This window comes from Drosophila biarmipes, chromosome 2L (genome assembly GCF_025231255.1).
Source record: "Drosophila biarmipes strain raj3 chromosome 2L, RU_DBia_V1.1, whole genome shotgun sequence".
NCBI lineage: Eukaryota > Metazoa > Arthropoda > Insecta > Diptera > Drosophilidae > Drosophila > Drosophila biarmipes.
The window spans coordinates 21,460,298-21,483,800 of NC_066612.1; the positions used below are offsets into that span (position 1 = coordinate 21,460,298).

Genomic DNA, 23,503 nt, shown 5'->3' on the forward strand with positions numbered 1-23,503 from the left:
AATTCATCAATTAATAAGCTCTTATGGCCCATGGTTTTGTTCGACAAAAGAATAACAGGCAATCAAGTTAACCATAAGTTGACCACAATTAATTACCCTGATGCATAGTATGAAAAAAATAATTAACTAGTATTTTTTTTAAATAAAGAGACAGAACTAATGAGGCACATAATGCCTATCAAGCATTTTGCGCCCACAGTCAATTTAAATCTGTTCGATCTCTATAAATAAGCCTGAAAATATGCCTTATTTTTGCAAAGGCTTTAAAAGCTCTCGTTGCGTTTGTCAAATCAATAAATTTTACCGAGTAAATCCAGTCACGACCAAGATGGACGAAATTTGTCGACCAGAGTTTTTTGGAACATTATTTATATTAAGTGTGTTCGATGGCTACTCATTTTTATTTCAAGTAATAGAATATTATTATCAGTAAAAAGCCATTAAAAATAAAAGGTTGTTGTAAGGAAGTATACAATTAGCAATTAAACCCTCTCAAATTACATTGCACCTGCTTTATTTTACTACTTTATCGATGGTCGAAATAGATTTACTTACTGTAAGAATACTTAATTTTTTCATTTGTAGTTTAGCAATAAATAATTTTCAATGCTCCTAATACTTGTTATGTGTCAAAATAAATACGAGAAACTAGGATTAAAGAGAATGCCGATTTCTTTGCATCTCTCAGAGATGTCATCGGTGAATTGTTACATACTAGGGACTTAAGATTGAAGGCAATGCCAGGACTAGAAGGAAAAGTATGGTCCTCATTTCGAGGGCTCTCCAATCGAAAGCTTTTCAAACATGGGCATAGTTCTAATTGCAGATGGATCCACAATGAACTCAGCGTCGGGATTATGCGGAAAACTTGGATCTGCTGCAGCAATGTCGTTGACAGCTATATCGTTGGATAGGTCTACAGGCACGAAGTTCTCCTCGATACCGATCTCGTTATCCAGATCGTTTCCGAAGTCCGCTTCGTGCTCTTGATCCTCTTCCGGATCCGGATCCTGGTCGAATTCAGCCCACTCGTCGTTGAAAGTTTCGCTCATCACGACAGGAGTTGTGGCTTCGCCGTCTTCATCGCCAGAGGATTCCAATTCTTCGCGCTCCCTCTTCTCCTTCTTTTTTAAATATTCCTTGTCCTCCTGATCCGGCTCCAAGTCTTCTTCATTTTTAATCTCTTTCTGCACGGATGCCACCATTTCCCTCAGCTGATCCATCGTCCTCTTTTGTTCTTCCGAGAGAGTCTCCGCTATATCCTCACTGATACCAGAAGCTTCGGATTCTGAGTCTGCGGGTGAGCTGCTGTCAAGTTTGGTTGTATAACTTGTGGTTGTAGTGGACTGTGCATCGTTTTTGTGAGTTTAGTGGTGTAGTTGTGCAAAATGTGGGCGTGTGCGAAAAAATTAAATAGAAGTACGAAATTATTGTTTGATGGTTTATAGGGCCAATCGTATCGGTTTTATGTTGGTTAGTGTAAGACTACATTATAATTAACTTTATTTCTCCTCATATAGTGATAAGTAGGGAAACATATTTACAAAAAGCGAATATATATTCATGCAATGTACTTTTACGTTTTATCATTGTTATAGGAAAAACCATTTTGACACTTTTTTTCATTTTTCTTCTGTTAGAACTAGGCATTTTGTTTTATTTGTATTGTTTTATCACTGCCTTAAAAACTTAATGAGCGCTGTTTTAAATTGTATATCATTTATAACTCACAGTTAACACACTAATTGCCCTCCGATGATGAACTGAGCTGCTGTCAAGTAAAGCTTAGACTTTTATAGGAGAGTCTACAGTAAGCGAGACGGAGCGAAAGAGAGGGGCAGACTAACAGAGGCCTCTCTACTGCGAGTGTTGAAGAGAAACAAAAGATTCGTCTTATCAGACCGTATTTCGCTTCTGTAGATATATTTCTCCCAATAACGTCTTCATTCAGTATATTTGTTTGTTATTCATTGCCCAAAAAGTGATTCACCTTCGCTTGCTGTTAAATCAGCATTCAGCTCTATCCCTCTCACTCATGCTTGAGTCGTGACGTCATATATACAATTCTACTAGCTTTTTCTTAGAAATGTTTATTAATAATGCCTGCAACTTTTTACAACTTTGGCTATTTTTGTTCCGTGGGATCACTTAAAGATTTTCGTATTTTGAATGAGTTAACAGGCAGCGACCTGTAACTTTTATGCAGATTACTGGCGCCTGAGTCATCTCTCTGTTTCTTATTATTTTCTCGGGAAGTTAAATTGATTGATTTCTTGAGGATATTTGCAATACGGTGATTTACTAATCATTTGAATTTCTAAAGCAATTTAGAGCTCTGACTACTACAGAAGTGTTTATAAATCTTCACCAACACTTTACTTTAAGTATTTTTTCGAAACATTACTGATGGGTTAATGTGCAGAAAAATTATTATATGTATTTGGTGAAAAGTTATCGAAGCCCCAACATAAACAACAGTGAACTATGTGCACTTCTGTTTTTCAATACGAAATATAAATGAAACCCTCAGTCGTCCCTGTGCTTGTGATTATGGCGCACGTTTTTTGCAAAAGCTTCAATCGCCAAATTGTTTAACAGCCTTAAACCATTTTTCAATATTTCAATGCAGCTGGAAAAGGAGTCATTGCCGTTCCTCTGCCCCTCTCACAAACTCCCTTCCGTGTGTATTAATATTTATAACCATGAATATTAAATTCAAACAAACGCATGAGAAGCCAGGCCTCCCTCCCCACTGGCACCCTACAAACCACAACTTTCAATATCCGCGCGAGATGAAAAATAAAGTTGAACACACAAAAAATTAAAATGAAAATATAAAAACAAATGCGATTCGCAACTTGTGCGAATAGTTTTTGTTTTTCATTCCTCTTGCTTCCGTTGCGAACATGAAAATGTCACCGCTGGCATTATTTAAATTTAAAATTGCGTATTTAAACGTTGACATGTCACTTACAACTTTAAAGTTGTTAATAATTGCGCTTTACGCCGCATTGCAATTTTTTTACGGTCATTTATTAATTTCTCGCTGATTTATGCCGGCTTGCAGAGAGCAACAAAAAATTTATCCAACCGGCACTCGTCGATTTCGCCACAATAAATTCTCATAAATACAGCCCTCTCCGCCCACCTGCCACGCCCACCGCGAAACGTGGGCCGCCACCCAAGACAAGGATTTATGCGAGCGGAGCGCATGACTTTTAATAAAAATTAATTTTTATTATGGCCTAAAAGTAATTAATGGACTTGCAACAAAAACGCCAAGAAAAATGGTCGCATATGATGCATGTACCGCCGAAGAAGCGGAAACGTGTGCGACCAATTGGCGAAGGGTGGGAAAAGTTGTGGGTGGCGAAAAGCTACGTATTTTCCAGAGCCCTGTGGGAAGTTCATACGAGGACTGTCAAAAAATGAAAAATAACTTAACTTAAATTACGTTGAGTCCGTATTTAAAGTGTGTTGTTCTTACGCCTTTAAGAAAGCGAAACGAAAATTTTACGAGCCAAAAAAAAAACTTTTTAGTCGGAATGTTTCAGCTATATTCTATTCTATAGACCAACGTTCGTTTTAAAATGCAAGTCCATCTTTTCAATTTAAATGATTAATCTCTTTTTTAAAAATTAAAATAACCATAAACTGCACACAGCTGTCAGCTAAAGCCCCTTCTTATCGAACATTAACTTTTGCATGATTCAACTCATAACTCTATCTGTCAATTACTCGATTCGGGTATAGTTTTCCCTCTCATCACATTTCAATTTTTTCTTATCTACACATTTGCATAATATTTCGTTACCTCTTTTTTATGAGCTGTGGCCACAAACTATAATTTGTTTGCATTATTAATTTAGACGCAATGCTATCAAAAAAAGTAGAAAACTACTCACAAATCCAATGAACCAATATGCATATTGTATGAGTGCAGAAATTAAATAGGAATAAAAACCGTCTAATTGTACAGTTAAACATTTTGTCGGGTTAATAAAATATTTACGATTGCGGTTTGAACAGATTATTGGACTGACAAATTAGCAAAACTTAATTATAAAGCAAACGGAACTAAAAAAATTGATTAAAATAAAAATAAACTGCATTTAAATAAAGAGGTAAAAAAAAAAGAAAAGCGCACCACAACCAAGCCAAATCACCAATAAGGTGTTATTCCAACTGTATGATTCGGTGTTATAAATTTTAGTAAACTTAAATAAACGCAGGCAATTTAAATAGTATATACAACTTATATTGCTATGTTTTATGGAAAACTTTATTTAAAAAAGAATAGAAATATGTATATAGGTATATTACAAGTTCATAGAAAGATCTCAATATACAATTCGCTTTTATTGGTTAGTAGAGCGCTTGCGAAGGATTTCCAGGTTAAATTTTCTTCAAAGAAGGTGTGTTTCTTTGTCGTAAATAAGTTATACCTTGGGCTCATCAATGTCGCGCACCTCGTTGTCCTGCGGCTGCTTCTCCAAGGGCTCGCGGCGATCGTCTTCATCCTCCTCGTCGTCGAACTCCCCGACCTTGGTGGACGGGGCGGAGGTGCTGGGAGCCACCGCCGGCTTGAAGTCGCCCCCGCTGGTGTGCACACCCTGGGCCACCTCCTCGCCGCTTTCCAGAGGACGCACGTTTACCAATCGAACCTTGAAAACGCTGTTGCTGTCTCCATAAACCGTCTCGTTGATCTCTACCTTGTGACCATCGACGACCTGGCCGTGAAATGGTTTGGTTATAACAAAGATTTAAATTAATTCAGCTTACATATCTGTAAATGTTTTAAAATTCATTAAGTAATTAAGTTTTGACCTAAGCCAAATCTTAGATTTAAACTATGTCCGTGGGTTTTCAAATCCGTCTTACTTTCTGGGTTATCATTGGCCACTTACCTTTACAGTGGAGGTGGTATTGGCATTCTTGGAATCCAGTGGAATCAAGGGTCGTACTCCAAATGAAAAGCCAGCACCGTTGTCATCGCTGGAATCATCGGAGTCACCAATCCGCGGAGCTCCATCCTCACCGGATTCGCTGCCAACCAAGGGCCAAAGCCGGGTGCGGAGACGTCGGAACAGATCTATAAAAATACATATTTAAATGGTTATAGTAGTCTAAAAGCTCTATTGAAGCTCTTTTAGATTGTCATTTTAGATGGATATCTGTCTTGCTATTAACAGTATGTCTTTTAACCAACAACATTTTCAAGAGAGTAAAAAATTAAACATTATTTGTGGGGTTAAGAAGCAATTTAACGCATTCGCATCAACTAAAACAAGGGAGTATAAAAAGGAGCTCAAAAGATTGGATGGGAAAACAGCAGGTGTCCTTGGTCTAGACTAGTCCATGATGTTGCTATCCTTGAGAAAGAACAGACATTCCCTTGACGTTTCTGTCTCATGCTAATGTATTTTTCAGTTTGAAAATCCCTAATCCGTAAACGCACTAAAAAGCGTTTTCTGTGTCGCCGGCGTCTCTGGTATCTCTTGTCCGCACTTTTGTAATCCTCAACCCCTGACTGCAACCCCTTCTATTGCGTCTATATGGTTTGGGTTTCTTCGCCTCAGTTCTTTGGCCTTTCTAGTCGACTTTTTTCGTTTTTTTCAACCTTGTCATAAATTCTTGACCGCATTGTTTGCACGACTTTGTTTTGGCCCGGTTGCTGACTGCCGTTTGTCGACAAATTCATTTGCTGGCTGCATTTTAATGCGTTTAAATAGCTTGGCGAAAAAGTTCGCCGCCCAGAAAGAGTTTTCCACTGCATTTATTTTAAACAAGAAAGGAAGTTAAGTTCGGCTCGCCGAAGTCTGTATACCCTTGCAGGTTTAAAAAATAATCATTAATTTTATTATATTAAATTCGAAGTTCGTAAAAATATAAAAATTTATATTCCCAGTATTTTAAGATAATAAGTCAAAAAGCCACAAAGCCATTTGTTTCCCATTATTTCCCACCAATTATCCGATCGTTCCTACAGCTATATTATATAGTCGTCCGATTTTGATAAAATTAATTTCGAAATTCAGAACTAATTTAAAAATGTTATATCCAAGAAAGATATATGTTAAAAAATACCGAAGATAGAATTTTTTCTTATAGCTATAAGATATAGTTGTCCGATCCGGCTGGTTCCGACTTATATACTACCTGCAATAGAAAGAAAACTTTTGGGAAAGTTTCAGCCCGATAGCTTTAGAACTGAGAGACTAGTTTGCGTAGAAACGGACGGACGGACAGACGGACGGACAGAGGGACATGGCTAGATCGCCTCGCTGATCAAGAATATATAAACTTTATGGGGTCGGAAACGTCTCTTTCACTGCATTGCAAACTTCTGACTGAAGTCATTATACCCTCTGCAAGGGTAAAAATGTTAAAAAAAAAGATTTATCTTCTGTATATTTGTAGGAATTTTGTAATGAATTTAAAAACGTATTTATTGGATTAATTTTTGCGTCTCCATAAGTCCTTATATCAAAATAATTCGCTGACTCAAAACTGCGCATCCCACCGAAAAGTTAAGCTTTCAGTTTGTCTACATGCCATTTTCTACGCTTCGTTATCGTTGACCCCCTACAATCTACAAGCCCCCAACCGAAAAAATGAGAAAACAAAGAATATAACAACTTTTATGCATATACAATGCCCAGGGCTTGGGAAGTTTTTATCCTACCCCTCGAACTTGAACGTATTAGGATAAGATTTATGAAGTTTCAGCTTTTTCGCCGTCATCTGCGACGTCTTACGGTCTTAGTTAAGCAGAAATTGGCAAGAAGAGGCGCAAAACTTTTCACTTTTAATGGTCAACAGACTGGTTTGACCTACTCCTCGACACTCTCTTTGGCCGACCATTGAAATAATACAAGAGAATAAATAAACTTTGTCTGGCTACAAGAACTTGACATAATATTTTGATAAATTGTTTTTCATTTCACTCCCATGGGATGGGGGTGGGCAGAAATAGAGATGGAAAAGTTTAAAAGTCCCCAAAGGACAGTTGGCTAATTGGCCTTACCCAGGAGATGTGCTTTTAAGCCACGGCATTGCATAAATAATATAAAATAAATTCGAAGGCTTAATACTCTGTATGCAAATGGTTAAAATCAGGACATGAATGTTTAATGTTGAACATAAATTTTTTTTCAAATAAATCTGAGCTACATGAATATTAAATTTTAGCATTGTTATTTGTTTTCCGATGCAAACACTGCCTGAATACCGCAATACTCGGCAGGATTACTCTAACATTCAGTATACGTTATTTGGCAACCGTTCGATCATCGTTAAGCAGAATAATAATGACGGCATTAAATGCATTCGAGACATGTAATTGCGTTGCATGCAGTTTTTGAGGCCACATTAAAATACTGTTTAATTAAAATACCATTATAAGTGCTCAAGCCGATTAAGCATCACATCACGCATACGCCGCATGTGACGCGCGGCACTCACCGTCGAAGGAGTCGAAGAAGCCCGCATTGAAGCTCGAAGGATTCGGCTGGAGGAAGGGATAGCCGGAGCCCGTATCGATGACGCCGCGGAAGTTATGGAAATCCGATTCGGGCTGGGGGCGTGATGGCACTTTAATCACCTCCGCATCGTCCTGCGGGTCGTTGCGAGCTGAAAGCAGCAAGAAAAGGTTGTTTCAGTACAAATTAAACGCTGTTAGTCATCATTAAGAGCCAAATTGGCTGGCGAAAATGGGATTGAATTAGCCAAATCAGCGGAAACGACCCCTTTTTCCTGCCTCATTAACGCTGATTACGCAGTCTTTGCTTTGCATAATTTTTCCTTCTCCTTTCGTCGAAGGATTATGATAATGCAAGTGCTCTTTTCTCTTGACCTCTGCCTGACTTCGGGGATTTGATGTATTCCAAGGCAAATTAAAGGAAGCGGAAAACTTTGATTTAAAAACCCATTCTCGCTACTTCCCAAACTGGGACAAGGTTTATCTGAGAGCCTCTAAATAACGAGTCCTTCGCTAGGACTCAGCATAGGGGGGAGTGCAGTCAGGTTGCAGGCGTAGATAAATCCCCATCCTCTCTTCCCTCCACTCAATCTTTTTCTCCCTCAATCTTTAGTCCTGGCATGTTGCACTTCATAAATCTCAGCAGCTGACACTGACAGCGACAACAGGCAAAACAACGCAACACAACCATCACACAACAAGTGGCCAGAGGGAGCCCAAATAACACGAGCCGGGGAGGAGAACGTAAGGCGACCAGCGGTTACCCAGTATTCCGATGGCCCCGGATTAACCAAGATCGTGGCGATGTAACTTTAATTAACTGAGATATATATAGATTATATGGGTATATAAAGAAGCTGTCGTGTGTAGCCCAACTAATATCGAGAATCTGACCATTTTTAACTGGAGCTTGAACCTGTAAATACCTGGCCGTCGCAACCCTCTTCCGCAAACCAGTATACCCTTTGATATCGGCCCCTTTCCACGCAACTAACAGCGTTAAAAATAAGTCAAGCAGGGTTGACTCCTCTCCTCGACCATCTCTTCTGCGGGCCACTGTGTTCGCCTCCAGTCGGAATGAAATGCGAAATATGAAAAGCTTTATGTGCTGCGTAAAATTGCTTACGCAAAAGGCGAATGTATGTGACCCCAAGGGGTCATGGGGACCACCAGATACGATATGATGTCTGATTCAGGGGTGCACAAAACAAATGCACTTTTGCGGGTCCCCTTTTACGTTCGCTTTTTAAGCCGATTTATGAGAAATATACACGACGCCCGCAATACGCTTGGTTTTTGTGAAAAAATGTCACTACCACCCCTGACTCTGTGGAACCCTTAAGTCCGCAGAGCTCAAATATAAAGTGGAGCAATTGAAGCAACAAAAACAAAGACCCCAAATGTGGGCCAGAGGCGCCGGTGACAGGGGGGCAGATTGGCAGACGTGAATGTCATTTACAAGAGCAAATATTTACCTTTGGTGGTGCATATGAAGGTGGGCTACCTGCAAATACGCACCATGGATATATTTATTCGTATGCACAAATGTATAGCCATGTACTCAAAAATTAAAGCACTGATTCAAAACAAGCCGAACATTTAATAAATAATGTTAAAATAATGAAACAGTGTACTACTGATAAACTAACTGGTAACTAATTAGTTGTTTTTTATCTTGCATTAAAACTGGTTAAAATTGTTTATTACGAATATTAGATATATATTTATCCTAAATGTCCCAATTGATTATTGTTTAACACATTTATGTTTGGAAAGGTTAGAATCTATATTTACTATACCTGGCTTTACAAAGAAAAAGGGACAACAAAGATTGAACTTTTCGAAAATGTCTGATACCTGTTACTCAGCAGAAGGAATAACTAGGTAAGTATTAACGAAGCCAAAATATCAGCTGTCATTTGTTCAGTACCAAAACGGTAGGAGCCACAGTTTTGGGCAGTCTGCGAGCGGCATATTTGCGAAAGACCGATACACCGATGGGCAAATAAATACGTAAGTTTTTTCAGAAAGGTACATTTTTATCTTATTAAAAATAGGACGAATTTCTTGACTACGGTTATATTGAGATGCTAATAACTCTTAAAGCTTAAAGTTAAGCAGCTAAAGAACACAATGACCAAAGACACAGCTTAAAATAATACAAAAGATAACCCCATCGTTCACTGTACCAACCCAACCACTCATTCACTTTTAAGGCTATTAATCATGCGAAACGTGGCGAACACAGGAAATATGAAAACATCTAACATGGCAGTTTCATTAATTTTCCAATAATTAAGCCCAGACAGGGGACTACGGCTTTTCTCCCGACTTTCCGCATTACAACCGCTCTGCCCCTGCTGAATTATGGAATTAATAAAGCCAGTTGGCAGATTTTGGGAAGCCAAACGGGACTGCGGAAATTTCTGCAATGCGCTGCGCTTTTGTTCTAAACACAACGAACATTTTTGTTGCTAATTATGTAAGGTTAACAAGCGGCTGGGCGTGGCACTCATATATATACATATTTCTTTTTTCGGGCTTTCCACTTTTGTTGCCTTCCTGGGAGGCCAAAATAAAATCCTGGCAATCGCTTGGCCTGCGTTTTATGGCGCTAATTGGCCAAGGGGCAACAGTGGGAGTGCCTGGCTGGCTGCGTCAATTAATTAACATAATTGTACAATTTTGCATAATTTAGTGAGCGGCAATGATGGTTTTGTGCAGCGGACTTCTTTGCCTTGGCTATGGAAATATCCCGGACTGAGTGGCTGAAGTTCGTGCCTTGGGGAGGTGTTTCGTTTCTAGAAAGAATATCTGAGATTTGTGAATTTTCCAACTATTAGATTTACATTTAAAAGGTAGCAAAAGAATGCAACTACTTTTTTAATGCAACTTGAAATCGTTCTAGGCTAAGCAGCAGGTCTGTAAGGTCAAAGCTAGTAGCCAAACAGTGTTATATATCAAGTAACCAAATACATTTCATCTTTACCTTTTCTCGAAGTAATTATTATTCGGAAACATATATTCTTAGAGTTTCCACTTAAACGCACACAAAGGCAAAAATATTCTTACTATACTACGAAGACCATTTTTGATTTAATTGTTTTTATAAAATTTTACCTCTCTGCAAGCTTGAAATTTGAAGGTAATACGATACATACAATACATTTATGTGAGTTGAAAGATAATTGCCAACTGCCATGGCTTTTTCTTCGTTGGCTTTGGAAAATTGCTGGAAAATATCAAATCCTCGTCGCATTTCCCACTCGGAACGCACAAAATGGTAATTAAACTGCTGGCCAAATGCATTGGGTTGGCCGGTATTCCATTGCGTTTTGGTATCCGGGGATGGGCTGAGATACCCATCAAATTTATATTGCGGCTGTCCGGGGCAACATAGATGAGTGGCCCCAATATGGTTTTGGCCAACATACAAAATTGCAATTCGCTTTTTGGCCATCATCGATGCATGCGTTTTCAATTACTTCGACGTTCAAATTGTTGATGAAATATGTGTAATACTCGCTCGTTTATTGCCGAGACAAGTTTACCACTTTTTCACTATTCATTTTCCGGTTTCCCCGTTGAAAATTGCAATTTTAATTCTCAAAAAATTGATTTGCCGCTACTGCGGTAAAACTTTTCTAATTAATACAGAAATGGTGGCGAATAAAATTTGAAAAAATGATGTTGAAAATAAATACAACTTTTCCACTTTCACTGTAGGGCATTCTCATTAAGGTTGCCCTCCGATCATCCCCCTCCAGCCAACCTCTCGACCATCTATCAATTATTTTACCATTTTGGTGCTCACAAATCAATTAAAGTTTTCCAGCGAATTTTTGCCTCGACTTTGTTGCTCTTTTTGCAGTTGCATGCAATTAATGAATTTTTAATAGCCGCACTTCGGTTAATGTAAAAAGTTTTCCCCTAATGCCGCAGGGGAACTCTGGAGGAAGGGACTAAGGCTCCTTGTAGTAATTATGATTTTAGTTGCAAAAAGTTAGTTTACTATGTAAATCTTCGGAGAATCTCCTTTTTGTGCCAGGCTTGAGGCCATTACTGAGAGCGAAAAGGTAAAAGAAAGCGGGTTACAGTGTGTTAAGCCTTTGCCCAGTAAAGTAGTAGCACAATTAATAAAGAGTTTTTGTTATTTCCCCCTTTTAGGCCTCTTGAAGTTAATAGATTGGCACATTCCCTCCCTTCAAAAGTTAGCCAAAATATCTTTCTTGATTCTGGGCTCCCAGACCTTTCGCTTTTAAATTCAAATATCCCGCCCTACTCCATTAGCCTAATACCCTCACAAACTAGATTCGAACCACCCAAACTTTGAAACAATGCAGATGCAAGAGAGGTACCATCGTCGCCATTGGAACGCAGCAGGCCCAAACCCAAGCCCAGCCAAATCCAAGCCCAGGGAAAGGCATTTCAATCACATACAAACATTTGTGCTCCCTCCGGCCAGATGGTGTGGAAAGAACGTCGGGATCCCGCCTCCTGGCAAACTCGATTGTATGCAATTTGGGTTAAAATGATTTCAAATCAGTTGAAAACCACTGGCCAGAGACAGTCGAAGGAGGCCTGTCGAAGGCAAGGCAATGGTAATGGTCCAAAGGGGCGGCACATGTGGCTGGGAGGGCGTAGAGGCTCGGGCCCAAGTGCAGACTTGTGTCACGTCCAAGAACTCTAAACAGGGGAAAATTAGTTTGATGCCCCACACAGACGCATTTCTACGACACTTGAGGGCCTGAAGAGGGGTTCATGGGGCAAGTGTCAACAGCAGTCGAGGCGAAAGTGAAATCAAAGCCAGCTCTTCAGCCGGCCACCCACTGGCCCACCGCCCAGCGGACTCCTCCCACCGCCACCCACTGACAGCCCCAATCGAGTGAAAGTGCAGACTGAAGCTTAGTTGCTGTCATTCTCCAAGTGAAATGCCATTCAATTGACCTGCGCACGAATGTATCACACACTAAAAAATGTTTCCGTTACAAAATCGTATATTAAATTATTTAAAGACAATCGAAAATTATTTTAAAACACTAAAGATAATTTTTCAAAGTTGAAAACCGTAGCAATTAGGCTATGGCAATTAAAAAAAAATGTTTTTATAGGAAATTTAATCCATCCGTATCTTGGGACATTGCTAAGGTAAAAAAGTCAAAAAATTAAAATATTTAAGAAATTTGTATTTGAGACTGGTTTGTAATAATAGATTGGGGTAACATTGATCTATTAGCTTGCAACAGCGATTGAGTCCAATCAAGTTTTCGAGCTATCGGACTCCTAAAAACTTAACTTTTATTATTTTTTATCTCCAGGTTTGCTGATTTTTGCAAACTTTTAAAATGTGTTATTTTTCAGTGTGAATCACACGCACATGTTATCATCTCCTTCCAATCACAGTTCGGTTCGACGAAAAAAGTTTAACAAATGATGGACGTGCAGAACCCCTTCGCAAAGTGCACATATCGCTCCGGCTCGAGCTTTGGAAAAACGAAAACGAAATTAGTTTAACGTCTGAACCCCTAGCCAACAGTCCTAAGTCCCCACCCGGTCAACCCCTTTATAGGGGCGGCTGTCTGTCTGCTGCTATCAATTCTAATTACAAATGTCAACAATGATTTTTCGGCCATCCCCTTGTTGGGCGAGCTGTGCGATGACGTTGGCTTTGAGGATGGGGCCTGACACCCAATCCCGACTAAATCGAAGGGGGTAACGGAAGAGGGGCCACTGGGTGCCTTGATTAATGTGACGCGTTGCAACAACAGCTGGGGCCACACATGGGTCTCGTTTCACGGTTGTCTCCACCCTGTTGTCCACTCTTTGGGATCGAGTACACTTAAATAATTAATTAACTGGCATTGCCAGTAAGTTCCATTAAATTTTAAAATTCTAAATATATGATTTTATACTTATTTCCCAATTCCATTTCTTAAAATTTTTTTATTGAAAAATTAATTTAAAATACTTGGAGGTTCTTAAAAAAACAAATGTTATTTTTTTGCAAAATTTCAACCATTCCACAAAAAAAATATATCTAATGATATTCAAAGGGACTCATTTTTAACTAACTAAAAACAGCTTTTTTTAATATATGTTGGACCTATTTTAAGTGCACGATTCAGAGTGTGGCGGATGCGCTGCCTATTAGAGGATGCGGTGAAGTTCTAGTTATCTGCATTGTTATTTCCCTCTGTCTACAATTGATTGGCAGTCGCGTCGAGTGGCGACTCCATAGGAGGCCGTGATAAGTTGGGGAACGGCCGGAAGAATGGGTTGTGACAGATTCGAGTTATATGGCTGCGTGGAGGCTTCTATGGGCTGGCCAATCGAGGAGTAACTGGACTGGGATGCGAATGACTTGAGCGGAGATAACATTCGATTTAGTGGGTAGCTTAATGTGGAATTAAGAAACAAATTGTCGAGATTAGCATTGAGATTTTAAAGCTAGACAGTCGAACAGGAAAGTATAGTAAATGCAGTTAAATACAGTTCTGTGACTCGAGTTTCTCGATTTAGTTCGGCTTGGTTTAGTTTCTATGGAAAATATTTAGATGTGTTTTCACAATGTTGTTAGCAAATGCAGTGGACATCGCGACATCAAAGAAGCACATTTTAAAAGGCATTCAAGTTCTTTAATATATATTTTCCCGCCTTCTTTTGGAGCACAATAACACTTCATTAACCAAACAAACAAATACTTTGTGAATGAATCTTTCAACAACCCCATTTCTTGTGCCCCATAATAAGGCCGCAATAAAATCAAGATTTGCATGACAAACCAACTTTACGTGCCCACAGATGGCAATAAGGAAGCCGGGAAAGAGCCGCTAACCAAAACAAAGCGAAATAAATATAAAATCAAATTTAATTCAATTAATTTTGGGTCGCTAGGTCAGGTTGTATCGCCCGCCCCAATTTCTTGCCCACCTCCAACTTATCCCAAAAGTCAAGTCAGGTGCTGCGTTCATTTTTCATTTCTCTCTCCACTTCATTTGCATTTTGCAGAAACAAAAACCAAACGCGATTCGGGCCTAAACCAAACGGGAGAAAGAACTTGGAGTGTTACTGTAAGGTGAGGCACTGAGGAAAAAATGTGTATTTAGCAGACATTTTAAATAATAAGATATTTTGGAGCTAGGCAATTATTTGACAACATGTATTCTACGTTATTTTCAACCTTTAAATTTTCTTACCATACTCAAATATAGTTCCTGTTTCTCTGTTAAATTAGTTTCCTAAGATTATTTTACACAGATTTTTACTGAAAATCAAAGGAACGATTTGGGGCTCGAGACAATCCTGGTTTCCCGTGTAATCCATCCCCATCGCCCTGTCCCGCAGGACTCCATCCCGGTTGCCAAATGTGACAATCGTGTCACGTACTCAATGTTCTGGAAGATTGAACGTTACGTTTGTCGCGTTTAAAATGAGTTTTTTCGTCTGAATTTGATTTTGATTGTTTGGTCCCGGACACGAAGAGTACCGCCCTTTCCCCCACCCTTGGAAATTGTTGTTGTCATATCGTCGCCACATGCAACAAATTATTCTGCAAAGCAGCAAAAATGAAATGGCCAAAAGCAAAATTGTTTAATTTTAGGCTTTCCCCGGCCATTGTCTGCCTCAGCCTTCATTATTTCTGTTGGATCAAGAATCATTTTTGCCGCCGTGTACGTGCAGAAAATTTGTAAAGAATGAAAAAGCGTTCGGATTTGATTTCTGGGCTTGATTTGTAAATGGTTATAGGTCGGTGGCTGGGGAAACGGGGAAGTGTGGCAGGTGCTGCAATTGTTAATGATTTGTGTGTCTGAGTCTGGCCTGAATGAGTATGGGTCTCTTTCTGAAAGCTTTCACTTTAAATTCGGCTTCAAGTTGGAATCGATGGAGCAGAACACTGGGCTACAAAATTAGTGTAATCTGTTTCTATTTTAAGCACAAATACTTAAACTGTATAACTGTGTAACAGCATAAAATAAAAAATGTTTGCATTATTTTAGATGTAACCAGATAGAAGGATCCAACATTTTCTTTTATTAAGAAACAACAACAGCACCGATAAAATCTTGATAAATCTTACAAAAATGCAACAACTGACGACCCCAAATGTTCCTAAATTTGTCAATAAGTTAGGCAGCTTAGTGTTATGTGTTCGGAGAATTCGAAGAAGGACTCCAATTAAGTCTTGATATGCTCAAGTAAATCCGAAAGCCTCTCCCCGCCGCAGTTTTGGCAACCATCCAAATGATTCCTCGGTTTCTTGGGCTTTGCCAGATATGCAAAATGTTCATAAATGCCCCAGCCAGCAGGGCTTGTGGGTGAGGCCCTGAACATGATTTACGATTACTAAACTACTTAATGTTAATCAATTGTGCAACAGACTCATGACGATGATGGGCGCAATTTGTTGGACAGATTATTGCAGCAGACACTTTGTGCAGTCATTGCAAATGTTGCATGGCGACAGTGCCGCATGCGAACCCGAATCAATTCGAAAGGAAACCCGGGATAAGGAGGAAATGGGAGGCGTGATGAGTTGAATTTCGCATATTTTTGGTTGGCTGCAAAAACCGCAAATTGCTATTAACGAAAATCTAATCATAACCGGAAATTAATTTGACAGGAATCTCATTAAATTCACAGCCATACCAGAAGGACATATGGCAGCAGCTGCTGACGGGTGCGGGAATTCGAGCCCACTCCCAACTTGTGTCCGCAGCCCCCACTCCCAGCCCCACTCTATCCTAATTCGCCATCCGCAAATCCCCTTTTGGCAAATCGTTTAAAGCTGCATTGCGTTGACATTGCAACTGCCAGCCGAGTATTTGAGTAATGTACGGGATTTCATTATAATATACAATTATTGCTCTGCGTTCTGATGTTCACACGACGGCTTAGGACGCGAATCGTCAGATTTGTTTTGGACTTCAATCTGGTTTTTTAACAATGGGTCAATAGAAGGGTATTAAACCTTTTATTTTGAAACGCGGGAAAAGACAAGACAATAATTATTTTCTTTAAAATTCAACAACTTGTCCAAAAAACACTAGTATTTTAGGCTTTTGCAAAATAATGTGAAAATATACATTTGTAGCTCGCAGGAAAATGCCTTTTTAAAAAACGTATACGCGATAATTAGGATATATTCTCTTTTTTAAAGCTTATATTTGAGTCTCGAGCTAATTCCTCAAAGTGAAAATGTTTATAGTAGTAGTAGTAGTAGTAGTAGTAGTTCATAGGAGTTCATAGGAAAATGCCTGTATTAAAAAACTGATACACGACAGTTTAGATATATTATTCTTTGTAAACATAAAAAAGCTTTTATATTGGTGCTGAGTAACCAAAACTGAGTCCCGACATAATTCCTCAAAGTGATAATGATAATTACTGAGACACCATTGCGCATAACCATCGTAGAGCGATTGTTCCGTGTTAATTCCCCCAGTTTGTGCTGACTATGAGCAACTGCCTCTGCCGGCGACTGCCTTCTGTAATTTATTTCTGATTTTGGGTTTGCGCCATGCGTGGCTGAGCATTAGAGGCGCTTGCACATTTTGCCAGCACATAAATTAACATAAAGAGGCGGCAAGCTGAGAGGTGAGAGGGCGGGGCAGGGTGGTGCAGGGTGGGGATCCCCCAGGGAGGCCTTGCAGCGATTACGTGACATTGAACCAGAGCCAAAGTGGCTGGTTCTGATGGGCGGACTGCTGCTGCGGTAGTTCTCAATCACAGACAACGAGAGTTTGAGTCACTACCTAACTGGACAGGGGCGGCGGGGAGGGGCAACTTAATCCCTTCGTGACATCTGACAATTGCAATTCAGCCGGAGATCCATTGAGAGTCCAGAGTCAAGAGAGTCCGCCCATTGTCTCACGGGGTATTGTTGGCATTTCATTGTTGATTGGGCAAATACTACACAACAAAAAGTGCTTAGCTAAGCTTTTAGTTTATTTTTACAGCTGCCGATGACTCACGTATCGTTAGGCGAGGTTTCATTAACAGCATCTAGATATAGTGTTCTACAAAGCAATGTACGAAAATTAAAATTAAGTAGTGTGGCGTGGCACAGAACATGTCAACCAATTTATCTACAAGCATAATATTAACTTATATTTGCTTGTTTTTAGTTTGCTCCATACTTAAGTATTCATGAGTAACATGTAGTTTCCAACTCATCCACTCTCATCTACGACCAATACATTGATGTATCCGAACTAAGTTCCTTAGCCCCCATTTATTTAGAAAGTTTGTATGCTAAATTAAAAGTACTTAATGCATTAAATGTTTTCGGGATTAAAACAATAATGTTTTTTTTACCGTGTGCCATTTTTGAAACTTGTTGTCCGATTAATAATGATTTTCACAATATTTATTGTGTACATTTAAATACTAAAAGTTATTATTTCGGCCTAATAACTTAAAAGAATATGTTCATGACAAGTTACCAAAAGCCAGAAGATCCCACACATTTTGGGATAATTTTAAAACCTATTTAGTTACAACGAAAAATAGGTGCGTTACATTCAAAGTGAGTCATTCTGTGACTAGCAGTAAACAGTTGTTACAATAAAATAGTAAGAATATTATTAAATATTAGAATTGTATATTACAATGCGTACAGTTCAATGAAGCCCTGTGAGTCACAGCAACTGAAACGCTGATGCGGAAACCATGCAAATATAATACAAATACTATAATTGAAAATAAATGGCTAGTCCTATTCAACGTTTACACGAACTGACAAGATTTTCACTTTGATTTCAGTTAATTAAAGTAAAAAAGGTGACAAGGCCAAGACAAAAACTCTGTTAAATAACAAACCAATTAAAGTTTACAGTCACATTCCAAAAAACAATTTCATTAATTTGAATGTAGCTTTACTCGTCGGACTTGTTGTTTTCATTTAATTTACAATTCATTTCTGCAGAGCTCAATTTGTTTGGGTTCCTTTCATTAAGTCACCGCAAAAGTCCAAAATTCCAAAGCAACAAGACAAAGTCAAGTAAAGTCAATTTAAACGAAAATACTACATTTTAAGCATTTTATTTAGTTAGCAAAAGTGTTTTCTATTTAAAAGATTTATTCGTTTAATAGACTTTGGTTTCGAAGCTTTAATTAAATAAACCTTGCCTGATGAGGGTTAGAGCTTCAAATTGCGGTGGAGCCGAAAGTATTTTTGTTAACTTTTTTTAACGGCGTTTAGTTTATTTTCAATTATTTTGTTACCACTCATTAAAGCGAAGCAAAAAACACCTAAATTCTTCTTAAATTATAAAAAATAAAAATGGCTTAAAATATTACCGCTAAATTAGATTCTTGAATTAAACCTCATTAATTGCCGCTTTCTTTATTTTGTCCACAATTTTTCCATAATCAGCTTAGCCCCCAATAAACGACCTATGAATATTGCCACTTCAAACAATTGCCACTGACTTAGGCCAGACACAAAATGCTAATTATCTGACTATTATTCATCATACAATTTAAATATTTGTAAAGGTCCAAAAATTAACTTCAATTTGCATAAATAAATATCTCTCTAAATTAAACAAATTGCCTGGTCATTCAGCAACAAATGCCAACAATCAGAAAAAAATTTAAATATACCAATAATTTTCATAATTGTTTTGAGTTTTATTACTCCACGCATAGTACCACGTACGGGCAGCAATAAAAATGCACAAAAAAAGTGATTTATACGAACATGCAATTGCAATTTGTTCTGGGCAGAGAAAGACATTCCCTGGAAAAAGGCCTTAAAAGCGAATTATGGCCATAATTAACCCAATTCTTTTGGCCATGGGACACTGACATGGTATGTTCTCATAAAAACAAAATTAAGAAAAATAAGAAAAGACAACAGGCACAAAAATGCTCGAGCATTTCACTTGCAATCAGGCCGAGAAATGGTGGGTAAGAAGACAGAACTTGAGTGCATACTATTGAGTTCGTTCAACCGATTTGAGTTGGGTACCCTATGTAGACGAGAGTAAAAACAGTATCTAGAGTTGTTCTTAATCTACAGAAAGGTAGTTTTAATTAAATATGGGGGCTAATAAATAAAAAATTAATTGATTGAGCACCTAAATCCAGTTTTTCCACATCTCCAGTAATCTAATTTGCTATTCTAGTAGTTCAACTTAATTTTTTCCAGACTGATGGCCCTAAAACAATGGAATATTTAATTTAAATAGCTTTGGTTATTCAACTAAGATTATTCTTCACTGAGATTATATTTTGAGCTATAGTGTGGTGATGAAAAATCGAAATAGTAATGCGATTTAAGTTCAAATGTCCTATTTTATATTTATGTCAATACAATTCTTATAGATTGCGTAAAATATAAGGAAATTTTTGAATTTAACAATTTTTGTGTATCTTTGTTTTTTTTTAAATCAAAAGATTTATAAATAATAAAACCTGGTCCAAATAAAAGACAGAATTCCATAAGATTTAAAAAAGTAAATGTGAACTCAACTAATGTTTGGAAAGAGCTGTCAGCATATTTTCTCATCAATTTACCAAGAGTCAGTACAATATAATTTGAAGCACTCAACGCAGAGATGAATCTCAAGCGACCTTTTGCCAAAAATGGGGATTTACGAGTGTTGCACAACATTTTCATATTCCTTGCAAATGATTTGGACTGCACCGAATTTGACAACTTCAAGTGGCTGTGGCAGCTGCCAACCCGCTGCCACGCCCACTCCCGCCAGCCGCCCATCATCTGCAATTCACTGCCAGCTTCTTCAGCAATTTATGCATTCAAGAGGCAGCCAAAGGCAGCGAACAGCAAACGCTGATGACGACAATAAGGACGCCGAATCTCTGATGCTGCGCCGCGCATCCGAGAACCCCTGATACTTTATTTTGCCGCTTGTAGTTACTTGTGTATTTGTAAGATGCATTCGGCTGATTGTCAAGTGGCTCGCTTTGTTATCAAGACGCTTCCATCATTATCTGGGAAGAGACCCGACTTTAATCTTCAAGATGCCTTTAAATCGGTCAAAAGTCAGAATGTTTTGTAAAAATGTTTTCATTGGTAGTGATAAATATATTAACAATTTCAATCACACCAAAAATTTTCGCTTTCGCTGCGACTCGAATTAATAAAATAGTAGTAAATATAACCTGAGCTTAGTTCACAAGTACCTGAAAGTGATATTTCGATTCTAGCGGAAAGATCCAGAACACCAAGAATTAAAGGTGTTTATAAAAATACGCTCTTGGAATTTCCAGTTCTTATCAATTTTCTTTGTTAATCATGTCAAAAGGTTGTCGCTGTTTTTTATTTTTACTGGGAGCAGACGAGAATAGGCGGAAGAATGGTTACACATTCTTTCCGATAATAATAATTAAGATTAATTTAGGAGTGTGAACATTGTACGGTCCAACTTTAGCATCAGATGAAATGATTAAAAAAATGATTATTTACAAGGTTATGGGGCCGGAACTTCGATTACAACAAGTTATTTCAAGGGCTTCCACTCACCCGGCAACGTTAAGACTCCGCCAAGGGCCAGCACGGTCACCAGAACTGCGAGCAACAGCTTCATTTTTATTTGGTTGGTTCTTGTGTTTCACACGCTTCAAGTTAATTTCTAGAACTGTCTGTGTTTGTTTAGGGTTCAAAGTTTTTAAGCGCTGCTGTAGGCTGCGTTCTGGGTGGAAAGACAAACAGTCGTCGAATGCGCTTAAATGATTTGAGGAAGCGGCAAATAAGCGGCAGGCGAGTGAGTGGGAAACCGACTGAGTGAGTCGCGGGCCACTCTCGCACTCTCCCTCTCACTCAATTAGTCGCTGTGTTTATAAATATACACGTACTCTAAATGGTCAGCCAAGTGTTGTGGGAAGCACGGCTTACGGTGCCCGGCGACGGGCTCAACATTCGGGGACGCCACTGTGCTGAGTGCAGCGTATGAGTAATATAGGGTATTCGGGCTTTCAATTTACCAAGCTTACTTTGTACTCAAATAGTGAATGCAAATATTGATGGAAAAAATGTAATCGAAACAAGTATTAGAGAAAATAAAACGAGTATTGGGTATGAAACATTTTCTCGTATCTTGCAACCTTTGGGATACTTGATTTTTATGAAAACCTTTATCGATTTAAAAACTATTTTGCCCTCTTTGTAAGGGCATTTGTGGCAACCTGTGCCAGCCGCAATTTAGTTGTGTTTTCAATTCACTTAATCACTTTTTGTCTATGCTTCGTTGGGCGCACGCGGGCTTCACTGTCCACTGTATTTTGTTCAGTCGCCAGCCGTGTCCCTGTCACAGTTGTTGAATGTTTTTCTATTTTGCGTTCCGTTCGCAATTCGTATTTTGAATTCACTTCGATTGCATTGACTGGAATTATGTCAATTTGAGGAATGCTTAAATCACCTGCTCAACGAGCTTGGTGCAGGGTTCAAGGTTATCGCTTCTGTAAGCAAAAAGCTCATTTGATTATTTCGCAACAGCGAGGCTGCCGAGAATTTTCTTCCAAAGAAATGAAAACGGCGATTCTCCGTAATTAAATTGTTATGATTAAGTGCTTCTTGTTAATTCACCGGATAAGCAGTCACGGCAGAATCGATTATGAATGATCTTCTTTGACATTCATTACGTGGCAGTTATTACCATCGTAGGATATATACAACTATTTACACCTATAGTTAAAGTAATGGCAAGTACATATATACATTTTGCAGATACAATTTTATAAAATTCGGCTATCAGAGAAAATAAAAACAACATCTTTCAAGGTTTCGAAAATTGGAAACAAAAATCTTTATATAGCACCTTCAATGCCTGATAGATTCAGAAATCATTTGCTTATGCTGGGCGAATAACATTTAGTTAGCACAAGTACATAAACATTTCGCAACCACTGGGTGAGCAAGTCAGGGGTGCAAATTGTTGCGCAGACAGCCCAAACGAGCTTGAAATTGTACGTTTGTAAACATTTTTGCCAGCGCCGAAGCGGAAATCGCCTCACACAATTTCATTCACATTCACATGCCGCCACCGCGAATTTGCATAACTTTATTGTTGTCACCGGTGTCATACAGTTATTTCCGTAGGTCGCCTGAGTCACTCGGTTCGAAAGATCGGAAAGAACGCGCGATCTTCAGCGTGCGTTGGCTTTAATGAAATATTTCGGACTAAACGGCTGCGTGCGGTCTTGGCTTTATTTATACCAGCGCACGTTTATACCGGCTGGCACAGAGAAGAGAGATTGAGGAGAGGACTGAGAAGTGGGGGAAAGTGGAGAACGGCGGGGGAGAATGGTGTCTCAAGTGATCAAAAGTGCTGGGGCTCAAAATAAAATAAAGCAGAAGTAAGAAGAAATAGCAAATAAAAAATGAGTAGCCATTAGTGAAGGATAAAATAATTTCTTTATTGGAGAAATGATAAAATTGAAAATTATTTCGTCGCAGAATCTATGTCCAAATTTCTTTGATATAGCAAATATGTTTAAAGACCGCTATTGGGTTGTGTTTAAGTCGGTTTCCCTGTCACCTGAACCCAAACATATTCAAAGAAACGCAAAGTGCAGAGCTAAAAAATTGACACGTCATTGCACCAAAAGTGAATGTTGCCGGAGGAACGCGACGCGGACAGTGGACGTCGTCCAGGGCAATCCCAATCCCTTGACCAAGACAGTTCGAGGTGTTCGAGAATCAGAAATTCAAAGCAGATAGCCGACAGCGCCGGAGAAAGAGACGGGTGCAGGGGACGCGAGAGAGGCGGAGATATGGACAGCGACAAGGAACGCGCGCCAAGCGACGTTCTTGGATTGACAATGAATGCCCTGCCCCTTTCACCTGAACCTCCCCTGTGCCACGAGCTCCTTTATAGTTCTCGGCCAGATTGAAATCTCGATCGTGGCAGCCTACAGCTGTTCCAGTCTCCTGTCTTCGGTAGACGCTCTTCGGTCCCTACAACTTGTGATTCTTGTCGTCCCGCGAACCGGATTCCGACTTAACTGCACTTTCGTTGCTTTTATTCGGACTGCTATTTTTGTTTTACTACAGACAGG

General features: G+C 39.0%; 1 protein-coding gene across 4 annotated transcripts; it reads right to left on the minus strand.

Moving 5' to 3' along the window:
- Nucleotides 1-378: 378 nt before the first annotated feature.
- Nucleotides 379-22,601, minus strand: LOC108033891 (uncharacterized). 4 transcript variants are annotated; one of them, XM_017108538.3, is made up of 5 exons: nt 20,970-21,188; nt 7,465-7,632; nt 4,908-5,092; nt 4,446-4,730; nt 379-1,346 (listed from the first exon to the last, which is right to left on the minus strand). In XM_017108538.3, exons 1-5 carry the CDS (start codon nt 21,031-21,033, stop codon nt 768-770), a joined length of 1,281 nt encoding a protein of 426 aa, XP_016964027.1. In that variant the 5' UTR covers nt 21,034-21,188; the 3' UTR covers nt 379-767. The 4 variants fall into 4 exon arrangements, with proteins under 4 accessions (XP_016964027.1, XP_043949871.1, XP_016964031.1 ...); XM_044093935.2 differs by lacking the exon at nt 379-1,346 and adding an exon at nt 22,531-22,601 and having other exon boundaries at nt 4,265-4,730; nt 20,970-21,138; XM_044093936.2 differs by lacking the exons at nt 4,446-4,730; nt 4,908-5,092; nt 7,465-7,632; nt 20,970-21,188 and adding an exon at nt 1,732-1,769 and having other exon boundaries at nt 379-1,294.
- Nucleotides 22,602-23,503: the final 902 nt, after the last annotated feature.

Coding starts and splice junctions, on each gene's coding strand:
- LOC108033891 (XM_017108538.3), bottom strand. CDS start 21,033: ATGAAGCTGTTGCTCGCAGTTCTGGTGACCGTGCTGGCCCTTGGCGGA. Junction 7,633..20,969: donor CGGAGTCTTAACGTTGCCGG/GTGAGTGGAAGC, acceptor TGCTGCTTTCAG/CTCGCAACGACCCGCAGGAC. Junction 4,731..4,907: donor ATACCACCTCCACTGTAAAG/GTAAGTGGCCAA, acceptor TTTCACGGCCAG/GTCGTCGATGGTCACAAGGT.